A 12,722-nucleotide genomic window follows, 5' to 3' on the forward strand; every position below is an offset into this window, starting at 1 on the left:
GCCATCTTGGTTTTGTTTTGAATCACGAATTTATTATGGACAATGAAAATTGGTTAGCTTGCTTTGTGGTTCAACAAAACCAATGAACAATATTAAAATGATACATAAAATAAAACATATTAAAAACCCTTAATACATCAAAATATACAATTTACTCAAAAAGAGCATATTACAATATATTACTGTGGTGAGTAATGATTCACATTTAATGGACAAGTACTGAAAGAGTAAGAGTATAATGCTCCAATTCCCTCACACAGATAGACGAGCATTCATAAAACGATGAGCAGTAGGAAACTACTAGACACATCTAAACATATTACTTTCCAGGTTTTTGATCATTTTTAACACAGTTAACCTTCAGTTTTCATTTTCCACTTCCTCAGGGTTCAGATATAATTACAGTTTAAATACTACAACACTAATAGTGATAAAAAAAAAAATCTTTTACTGTGGAGAGTAATATTTCATGTGTAACATACGATTAGAGACCGGAGAATACAAATATGACTTCCTATCTCCCATAAAATGCATTGACAAATATTCATGGAACACACCATCAGACTATAAAAACTACACTGTAAATGAATAAAAAAAGGACGTATAAATACGCCAAACGTGAACAAAATCAGGTACAGGTAGGACATATGAATACGTCCTTGAAATATATATTGCGCCCTGGAACGGGCAGGACATATATTTTCGAGAAAAAAAAAAAAAAAAAAAAAAAAAAAAGAAGGCATTGGTCATCCGTACACACTTTAATAATAATTAACTTTTTGATAGTGTGTGTAGAAATTGCTAGATAACAATATAGTGAAAACCAACCCAAAGACATCAACAAGCAGCTCTTCACCTAAACCACATGCTTAGTTGAAAGGCATTGAAAGGAACAAATCAAAAGTGATATAGGCAAAACTAAATCTAGAAAATGCCGAGTTTGCTACAAAAAAGGTGAATGTACATACTGGTGTCCGGATTGTAAGGTAATATATCACACGGAAATTGAATTTTTAGATATATATTTGTTTCAATTTTTTAAACTCAAATTTTAATTTTATTTTTATTTTTTTTTTTTATTATTCTACAATTATTAATATTTTTATATTTTTTATTGTGTATCTAAATAAAAGATATATATTTTTTAGTAATGTTTATAAAATTTATAATTTTTTGATTCAATGTTTCCATTTTTTTGTTGGTATTCTTTTCTATTTCTTTGTAATTTCGTATTTTCCTTTGTGCTTGATATATAAATAATCAGAAAAATATATATTCCATAGTCTTTTCATTTATTTTAAGCATAAGTAAACAAAAATAATAATATGAAATTAAGTCCTCTGGGCATGACATACTCAACAATCCTAGTGAAAGATTTAGCACCTGTTATAAGCTGCGTAATTAAAAAAGAAGGGAATTCCCCGGTTAACAGGTTAAGATGCACAATGTTTGCTTTTAATTAGTTGAGATTTTTCTTCAAAATCTTTAAAACATTTTGTCCATTTTTAAGCTTAGTAATTAAAATTAAGATTATTTATTTTAAAAGAACAAATAATATTTTTCCTTTTTAAATGCTTGGTAAACGAATAGTCTTTTTCAAGAAAATTCAAAACTTTATGTATGTAAGTAAAAAAACCCTATGAAAAAAAATGTCAGGAAACGCGCAATGTATTTACTTAGTTCATCACGCGAGGCCTTGGACCTCTAAAGTCTGTCATGCCAATAATAATGTATGTAATATGTATTACCAGTATTTAATTTTAAGAAATAATGGTGCCAGAATGGTATGGGTATTCCAAATTACTGGTCTAAAAAAATAAACACATAATCAATCATTACTATCTAATAATAGTTCTTTGATATGTAACAAGTAGGATGTTATATATATAATAAAATAAATGCTTTTAACTATCATAATATTTGTAATTGAAAGAGGTACCAGAATGCAATGTTCAGGGCTGCAGCACTTAGAGAAATCTAATATAGTTACAGAGCTGGAATTATTCGATTAATAAGTTACTTTACCGTTCCATAACATCATTAGTTCACTAGTGAAAGATGGAGTAAGCTGTAAGATTATTTATGTGAGAAGTTGTATGAAACAAGTACATGTTTGTACTGGACTTGGACAAAGATCATTGGAGTCTTAGTCTAGTTTTCTTGGAATTAGATAGTTTTGAGAAATTCAAGGCTGCTGGACACCCTATAAATGCTAATGTAGTTTTTTTGACAGATTCTCATGAAAAAATCTAGTTGTGATATTGATCTTTCAAGCAGCGAACAACTCAAATGGGGCATGAAAACAAATATACAAAAACTAAATATGTAGTAATTAGTAGGAAACAAGAGGTATAAAATTAAATCTCGTAATGATTGCACATATCACAGCAGTCAGTGAGGATATAAACTGAAAACTCCTTGAAAGGAAAAATTATTTATATTTAAGATTGTTCTTGAGGATAGCCAAATTGGCCAAAACATTGGACTGTTGATATAATAGAGTGTTGAGACTTGACATGGATACCATTTGATTTATTTAAAAAAGAAATAATTTACATTTGTTTATCAATTTGTTCTCTCACACGCAAATATAGCCTTGGGTTTCAACAATTAAGCATCATAGCAAGCTACAAGCTTAAGGAATCCATTATTTGTAAGCACCCAGGTAAGACAAGAATAGGAAGAATTAAGTACTAAAGTAAAAACATTATGCAGTTACCTTTACATACAATACTACGAAGTTCTTTGAGAATAGACCTGAACCTTCGGGGAAAGGCAGGATCTGAAAGATCCCCAGTGCATGTAATTACTGTTTCGGCTGGAGAGAGGGTCCGACCAGGGCGGACACAACTATCTACCGCCATGTCTGGTCTGAAATCAAAATAAAATACAAAGTTAAATAATCAATAAATTAAATATTTGAATGACACTATTACAACAGAACCCCACCACTTAACTGGCAGTAAAAAGAAAATAAAGTCTTAAGATAAAATTAAGGTCAGTAAAACAAAATCAAATAACTTGATCTAATAAATTTAACTTCATGATGTATCCATACACGAGGGCTGTCCAGAAAGTAACAGCATTTTGAAATAAACAATTCACAAGTTGAAAAACTCAAAGTTTATTATATGAATTTGAAAGGTACACTCTTAAGCTATTTTTCTACATAATCACCATTCAAATTGAGACATTTATCATACTGTGGCACAAATTAAAAAAAGTCAAAAATTTCTCTCTGTAGAAAATTCCACCACTTATGAAGTGCAGTCTGTGATTTGGTTTTTGTTGGCTCAAAACAACAGGCTAACTGAAATTTAGTATCAACTTTGTGATGTTTCGGGCAGAGAATAATGAGTGAAAGCCGAGTGAGGCAATGGTGCATTGATTTTAAAAATGACGGTACCAGTGTTCACGACGAGGACCGCAATGGTAGGCCTAGCTAGCTTTGTGACTGATGATCTGGCAATGCAAATCAATGACAAAAAATCATGAAAACCGAACTGATTACAGAACTGTCGGAACATTTCCCCCAAATTTCACGGAGTTTGGTGCATCAAATTGTGATGGAGAAGCTTGGTTACCACAAATTTTGTGCTCAGTGGGTTCCGAAAATCCAAATGGAAAACTATAAGAAACAGAGACTGGCCGCAGCACTGACCTTTCTCCAAGAATACAGCACAAATGGTATCCAGTAATGCAGTTCTGGATCGTATCGTAACCGGGGACGAGACTTGGGTGATGCATGTCACCTGTGAAACAAAACAGCAGTCGATAGAATGGTACACACATTCTCCCAAGAAACCACGAAAGTGTTTGTAAGCCCTGTCAGCAAGAAAGATCATGGCTACTGTTTTGAGACTGATGCACCTAAGTTGATTAATTTCAATTGGTCTGTTGTTTCGAGCCAACAAAAACTGAATCACAGACCGCACTTCACAATTGGCGGGATTTTCTACAGAGAGGGTATTGAAAAACTTGTGCCACGGTATGATCAATGTCTCAATTTGAATGGCGATTATGAAGAAAAATAGCTTAAGAGTGTACCTTTCAAATGTATATAATAAACTTTAAGTTTATCAATTTGTGAATTGTTTATTTTAAAACATCTGTTACTTTCAGGACAGTCCTCGTACAAACCATCTATATACAATTTTTTTATTTAATTTTAATTTAACAAATACATAAGTTAATCTTATGTTAAATTTTGTAATACACTCCAGATCAACCTGTGAAGCCTCAGCTGCAACTAGGATGGCTAAGTGGGGTTCTTTGGTAATTTACTTTAATCCAACATTAGAAAAAGGATTATAATAAATTGATGAAATAATGATTTCTTATTTTATTTTTAAACACTAAATGTAACCTGTTAACCAAATTTTAGAATTCAAAGATGAAAATTGTTTATGAGATTACCTGTAAATAATAAAGAAAGTCTACAATCAACACATCAATAAAATAATTTACACATAATTTAATTTAGAAGGAAGCAAATCATATTACGTATTTTTATGTTTAATATTGAAGCACAGGAATAATAATGTTATTAAAATAAAAATTGAACAGGGTTCACAGGGAAAGTTATGCTACATTTATTGATAACCATATTCAGTGCTGTGGAAAAACAAGAACTTACACAACTGCTGTATCAGACAGAAATGTAATAAATAAAATTATACAGAAACAATTTAAGTCACTAAATCATATATATCATAATTATTATTACAGATCAAGCCAATGGTAATTCAAAAACAACTGTAAAAATATCTACCAAAAATACACTACAGTAAATTCGGCATTAACCAACATATCCAGACACCTGAACTGGCATTTTCAAGTATTCTGCTAATTAGAATAGATTTCTTTCATGTTGCAATAGAAGATTAAGAATGACACATGAACTTCTTAACTTTAATTTAAGACTTTCAAATGTGTTAGAAAAATGTTTATATTAGATCCAATTACAAGTACCAACACAATGCAAAGTAGGTCAAAGAGCAAACTTAACACAAAAAAATCCAAATTTTGAACATTTAAGTGAAAATTGTATGTACCATAAGCTATACTATTAAGTGATATTTAACCCGAAAAGTAGGCTTTAATTTTTTATACTACAATTCAATAAGACAAGTTACAGCAGAAACAAAAGATATAAATATGGTCAGGGCAGTGGTAATGTAGAACATAGTTTTTAATTATTTATTGATTTCCGTCGTTTCAACCCAGAATGTAGTTTTTCATCAGGGCTATTGTAATAGAGATTGTAAACAATGTACTAAGGGACTTGAAGTTCTTATTGACTGCAGCCCTGACCACCCCCTTCAAATTTAAATATGGTCAATCATCTATATATAATATGAATAAAAACCTTGTATTTTTTTCTTATTATGTATTTATTCAATAGAAAGAATAGGTTTTTTGCTGGAATGTACTGAAGGTATGTAACTATTGAAACACAAAACTTTATTGATTAAATATTAAAGTAAATAATACCTTTAATCGATTTAGGTTTAAGATGCATCCAATGTTTTGTAAACATATGTTATGCCTTATGGTTGGTTTTTATATTTCTATTCAATATATATTGATCAATTTGGAATAAAGAAATCAGTTGCAATAACAAGCATATCTTTATTTTTTTATATAGTGAGTTACAGTACATTGAAATACTTGGATAAATTCAACACATAAACAAAAGATAACAGCTAGAATTTTTTCATTTTTTTTCATAATTTAATTATGAATTAAATTCAAGGAGGAAAAGTAATAAAAATTATAATTTTACCAGTATCACCCTTGAGTGAAGAAGCACAGAATTTGCTACATTTTCAATGTAATGTAATGATACATTTTTTTAATATGCTAAATTTAAATAAGTCAGGTAACATTGGACCCGAAAAATATTGAGGTTTTGCACTTCCCAAGATCTTTCTTTTGGATTCATTTATTACCCTCAAGAGAAATTGCAAGTCTTTGCTTATAGGTAAAGTTGTTTTAACACCAATTGAGAAGTTGAAATGTTAATTTACAATATACCTTATCTTTTGTCACAAGATAATTTTGTATCAGTCACTGATTATAAACTTAATCCATTCAAAGTTGACTTTTTTTTTTGTTGTAAAACAAAACTTCATTGTAAAGTTAAAATTAAAAAAAAAAAATTTGAATTTTTTTGTACTAAATTTACGATTCGGCTCATTACGAGATGATTTCAGAACACAATCTGAAAGGAGATTTACTGAATAGTTTAACAGGCATTACTGTGAAAAGGTGGATGTCATGGTGGCCCTATACTTGACCTCTAAGGTCGTCTCATCTAAATTCTCTTGAGTTTTATCTTTGAGGTCATTCAATATATATTGTTACAATAAAGAGCAAATTAATTGAGTAATACAAAATATATGACAACAGTACATAAACATCTAAGATATCACGGTAATAATGAATAGAATAAAAAAAAAATACCAAGAAAATAATAGGCACTTTTGAAGTAGTACTTTTAACTTAAACATAGCAGTAATTATTATATAGTAATGAATTTTATGCTTAAATTATAGAAACTTGAAGTGAGGAGTGGATACGTATAATAAGGGCAATGTTGTGTCTTGCTAATTAATCAAAAATATAAAGGTTGTTATTAATAAAATTTAGAACCATGTGACAGTATATATCAATAACTGATTTGAAAAGGGATTAGCTTCCATGTAATCTCAAGCAGCACATTTTAGCAATTTTTTTGAATCACCTGTAATGCTAACATAAAAAATAACAGAACTAGTAGGGTTCAAATGAAAATATATTAAGGAATATTGAATTGCATGTGTTTTATATAAACATATATTCGATTAAAATCCTGACAAATAAAATGTATTCCTCATTTATTTATTTAAAAAAATTTAGATAAACGAATGCATGATAATTAACTAATTTTTTTACAAGCAAGAATACAAATAAATGCTTATTTAGATTAATTGGGTAACTTTCAATAAAATTGGTAACTATTGGTAAATTTGAACAATTTTATCTCCCGTTATAAAAATTATAATCATAGGTCACCCTCAACCAATGAGGCTTTTAAGCTTGTCAGAAATTTTCATTTAGTAAGATGTAATTAGTTTTAAGTAAAAAAAATAAATTAAAAATCATATCATGATGTTAGATAGTACATCACAATGTCATGATGGAGGAATAATGCACCACAACCTAAAACCAAGGAAATGGGATCATTACATTACAATCAAGTGTAAAACCAATATGATATCTTGCAATTAAATACTTAAAATTAGACATTATTAACAAGCCTTTAAACCATGATGAAGAAGTAAGGGTCCCTAAACAACTCAGATCAAAATTTTGAATCCCTACAGAGATACTCTGGATTTATTCAGAGGTAACCCAACCTAATCAGGTATAATAGCAACCAGCATATGGCCAATTATTTACTCCTCTCACTACCTACTAGTCTCAAATTAACAAGAAACAAACAATTCGATTAAAAAGAAAGTATTATAAAAAAAATTTCTTTCCTTAATGTTTTACATTTCAGACTAATCTAATCTGCAACAAACAATTGCAAGTACCACAACAAGATACCTCTTAGATAGATTCTTTGATGAATAATATACATTAAAAAATTAAAATTTCAAATTTCCAATTAAAATCGTCAAACTGAAAATAACCATTTTGAGATATTAACATCTACAACACTTAAATTAACATAAAAGAGTGCAAGATGAATGTAAATTTAAAATATTTTCTTTAATGGAGGTACATTAAAATAAATAAACAAATAGAATAATAAGCGAAAGAAAACAGGTAAAGCAACCAGGTAAGTAAAACTGAACAGAACTGTAATATAAAAAATACTGCAATACATAAAATAATTAACTAAACATAGGTGAAATTCAGGTATCCTTGTAAGGTAAATTGGGCAAGATAACGAAGAAATTAAATTTATAAAATATTTAACTGTTAGGTAACATAGCCCAACTCATGACTTAGAATAAGCAGTTAACTATCTTTTAACATATGGATAATATTATAAAGTAATGTAGAACTCAATAATAAATACATACAATCAATACAATACACGTAATTTTAAAGCTATTAAAAAAAGGATCTTAATAAGGTAGATTTATTATGCGAGGAGTGACAAATGAGTCAAATCAACCAATACTGCTATAAAACATAAGTAAATATCGTTTCAGTACAGATGATGACAGAAATGAGCAAATTATAATAATATTAACTTGCGACATTAAAAGTTATATAATTTAAATTTTCAAAAAATTCCAAGGTATATATCTCATAAAATCCTTACATGACATCCCGAAACTATTTATATCTATAGTAAGCCATAGTATGATAATATACAAAATATTGTCACTTACAATTTAGAAGCTAAAGTTTGAAGTAAAAATGGTTTAAATCGCTCTTAAAATGTAATATTTAAATATTTGTTCAGTGCATCTAAAGTACAAGCATGTCTAGAAAAGTTCACTATTTAACAGGTAGTTTTAATCGAAAGTTAAAATGGATAACATTATTTGAAAAGTAAGGAAGATTGTAGATATAAACCTACAAGGCTAATAAAAGTATTAACTTAAAAAATCAATTAATATTTAATAAGGAAGAAATTACTAATGAAACATATAACTATTCCATTAAACAAAAAACTTTAAAGAATGGTGAACATGAGATAATCACAAAAACGTCATAAAAAGTTCATATTAACATAATAAAAACAAAATTAAGAATGAACCTGACCATGAGAAATAAGTCAAATTAAGATTATGGCATAAGGAATGTAAACAATCACTAATTAATATCAAATTCAGGTTATGGCTTAAGAAATGTTAATATGGTCACTAATTTATGTCAAATTTTCATATATCAGAAGTTAGAAATTGATGGAAAATTAATTTGAATCACTGCTGAAGAGGGAGATAGATTTAATTATTAACAAATATGACATACCAGCTTTAAAGTTTTACTCTGTACATGAATGATTGAAAGCTATGAATATATTTATACTTAGCACATGAAGAACATAACAATTAGAATATTATATCTCTACGTGCAAAATTTTAAACATATTTTATAAAATAATAACAACTTCCTTGACTTTTTTTTATGTAAATGAGAATATATTAGAACTGCAGAGTTAAGTAGAATCCCCAAATATAGAAGTAGTTGCACTATCCTAAGGTTTATAACTGTAGAAGATATGATTTTTAATCAGAACTAAATTGACAGGACTTAAAAAATTCAGCTAAGTAATAGACGAAGTCACTTATATGACAATTCATTAATTAGAAAAAAAGTAATAGCATCTATAATTTGAAACTAAGGTATTCTGAAGGAAAGCTATCATTGCTAACTAAAAAGTATTTGTTTTTCTGTTCGGCAAGCATGAAAAAACTAGTTAATGCTCCCATAAAAACACCTATACAAAAATTAGGCAACTTTAACAGTAGTTCTGGGAAATTAAAATAAAATAAGAAATATAAGCTTTAGAAAGTAGTACATTAACAGTTTTTACAACCAATATCCACTATAATATCACAAAAATTTAACTGAAGTAAGATATGTTTATGTAAACAATTAAATGGACTTACAGGAAATATTGAAAATGCTGTAGATTCCAAATTGGCGCAGAACACAGATACCATCAGTAAAAATTTGGTTTGCTACTTGACAAGATCACTATTAAATTTCCGAAAATTTTTTACTGTCATCACCAACCAGTTTACCTACCACACGCCCCCTTGCCACAAAGTCAATGTAGAAAAGATGAAAAAAAACACTATATAATTTATTGCACTGGCATTTAAATATTCTAAAAACAGCTTCTTCATAACCAAGTAATATGCAGAGAAGGAAAAAGTGATACGAAGGAGGTTCGTGATAGCTGTTAACCGTCCTCCATTTTGGACAGGGTTGGGGCCTCGTTATGTGAGCTAACTACTTCTTAGGTCCAGATTGCTGCTTCGATTTTAAACCAATATGGTACACCTTAACGAAACATTATCCACTCAATAATTAGCTATAATAAAAATAGATTACTGGTTCGAAAAATTCACCACTAGCCGGATTATGCTTATGACGCACTCACACAAACACACACATACACTGTGGTCGCTTTGACGGTAGATAAGTACTTACTGTCTGATTAGACACACATTACTGCTTGTTAAAATACCCCTTCTTTTAAAAGAATACGAATATTCTTAGGGGGCTTAGTTTTAGTACATAAACCGGCTGAAAATGAGGTTTTTTATGTAATATCACACTAAAACTGAACAATAACAGAGGAGGCCATCTTGAATCTCCTAGTTGAACACACACTGAAAACTTGACATGCGCCATCGATCCGTAGGCTCAGTTATGAGCCATGTCGTAATCAAGAAGGCATAGATAAGAATATTTACCCGCGAAAACTATTTAAATTCATCTCAAAATAGGGTATAATATTGTATTCCCTTTTTCAATCATATTTGCCAATAGATTATCCCATTCCTTTAAATCTTGAGCGTTTCTCAGTATTTTTTGTTATCAGTAACATTTCAAACACTGAAAGTGTCTCACTCACAAGAGCTCCAATCTTGTCAGACTGTAGTGAGAAAAAATAACGCAGCCTTCTGGTAACTAAGACGTTCTGTGGACATTACAGAGGTTTTTAACCCAAGGGTTCAGCAATTCATTTACACAGCAATAATAAGACCTAAAATTTATTATGGAAGTATAATGTGGTGGATAGCCCTACATAGGTCTTACCATGAGCGAATGACCAGTCTTATCCAAATAATTGCCTGTATTGGCACAACAAAACGAAGCAAAAAAAAACGTTGCGCACAACACACACTGAGGCATTAGAAGTCTTACTTTCTTTTATACCGCTCTTCTTATTGATTAAAGGTGAAGTGTTATTTGCTTATTAAAGAGAGAAAGAAAATAGACAGTAGAAAGAGATGGATGAACCTGTTGGCCATTTGAACATAGCCAAATTGGTGGAAAGGGAGCTACCAATATCACTCACTAAAGCTGGACAGAACACCCACTTTTAGCAAACAAAAGCTAACAAAAATTAAAAATTTTACTACTCAGAGTTTGAATTTGAGAATCATTATTCTGTAAACAGAATACTAGACCATGGAAAATATCATATCTACTTTTTTTATTTATAATATCAATTACTCTCAATCCAAAATCATTTTAATCCTTATGTTATTTATGATGAAGATCTTGGTAAATATCGGTCGTGTTAGCCTACTTTCGGACATATTCAGCATTCCATATAAGGTCGGCGGGTAAGTAACCTACAATGATAAGATTGTATATGATGCTTCTAGTATATATATATTTATTAGGCTAAGTTAATTGTATATATGTATTTGCTGTAAATAAAGATTAAGAGGTAAGAAAAAAAACCTACAATGATTTGGGAGTGGTAATGAGAATTGGATTGATTCACGAAAATGAGAAATTGAAGTTTAAGAGCTTACTGACCCTCGTTACATTGGTGGATGTTTGAAAACAATGGTACACTCTAAATAACCTTTGATGAGGAGTAAAACTGTAAAATCCCCCTCCCAAAAAAAATCAAAAGAACGATAGCAAGACGGTAATGAGAATCATCAATATACTAATCTGAAAATTATACTTTCACCTTGAAAGCTGAGCTGTGACAGTTGGTAGGCTGCAAAATACCATTATGCTGAGCCAAGGTAATGTTTCTTTTACAAAGTTATCACTTTTGTACCATGAAATCCCGTTTTAGAGATTCATTAATAGCAAATATCAATATATGCGTGGTTGGAAAATTTTTCAGTGACAAAATTTTGGTTAGCAACGAACATATCCTAAATTCACAGAAGAGAAGAATTAATCGAAACGTATATCGTTACGAGCGGTTTTAGTGATAGCTGGGGTTTTTGGTCTAATTCTGAAATTATTATAAACTGAGATGAGAAAAACATAATAGAAATGTAAAAATGTCTAAAAGAACAATCACTTAGATTTAGTACTCCAGCATCACTATAATTCACATTTTGTTGGAGAACCACCCTTATCAACAAAAATAATTACTACACAGTTAAATACGAATGAAAATACACTTGATTGTATTTCGAGACTGAGTAAAATGATATGTATCCTTTATGCCAGAACTTAGGCTGATAATGGCATCATAAATAAAATCAGTGAAATACAAAGACGTGACAAGCAAATTAGACATCATGATATTCATCAATTACATCACAAATTAACAGATTAACACATTAAATTTGAAATTCTGGATGACTTGGACGCAACTTTACAAAATCAATAAATCAATAATTGTCAACTAAATTGACAAAGAAAACGAAAGACCCATCACAACCCTAGTTACAAAGAAAATAAAATTGATCCCGACTATTAAAATAAAAAATATTACCAACTTCAACATTTCCATGAATTATCAACAACATTATTATAAAAAATCCAACCATCATAATCAGAACTACAATTATAATCAAAAATTGCTGTTCAATTATCCGAATCAATCATATCATAATCTCAGACCGTAATATCAAAGAGATGAAACCGATACTCATAATCAGCAATGGAACACACTAGACGAAAAAAGATTCTTTCAATAAGACAACAAATTAATCAAAATCAAACCCTGGAACGAGAAAATCAAACTGTCTCTTTGTGAATCGTGAGTAACAGAGTTCACTACA

The 12,722-nt window shown here is 29.7% G+C and overlaps 1 protein-coding gene across 9 annotated transcripts in view; it reads right to left on the bottom strand.

Moving 5' to 3' along the window:
- The window catches only part of LOC106692715 (uncharacterized), a 70,991-nt gene extending 60,639 nt beyond the window's left edge, over window positions 1-10,352 (bottom strand). For all 9 annotated transcript variants that reach the window (XR_010845015.1, XR_002945662.2, XR_010845014.1 and 6 more), the window contains exons 1-2: window positions 9,618-10,352; window positions 2,720-2,871 (exon numbers count right to left, since the gene is read on the bottom strand). Coding sequence is in view for 6 of the 9 variants with exons in the window: in XM_067053022.1 (XP_066909123.1) it covers window positions 2,720-2,864 (145 nt within the window). In the remaining 3 variants the exon portion in view is untranslated. The remainder of the gene's footprint in view (window positions 1-2,719; window positions 2,872-9,617) is intronic.
- Between the last annotated feature and the right edge of the window lie 2,370 nt (window positions 10,353-12,722).

Source organism: Halyomorpha halys, unplaced genomic scaffold (assembly GCF_000696795.3).
Source record: "Halyomorpha halys isolate HHAL.00 unplaced genomic scaffold, Hhal_1.1 Scaffold68.1, whole genome shotgun sequence".
NCBI classification, from domain to species: domain Eukaryota; kingdom Metazoa; phylum Arthropoda; class Insecta; order Hemiptera; family Pentatomidae; genus Halyomorpha; species Halyomorpha halys.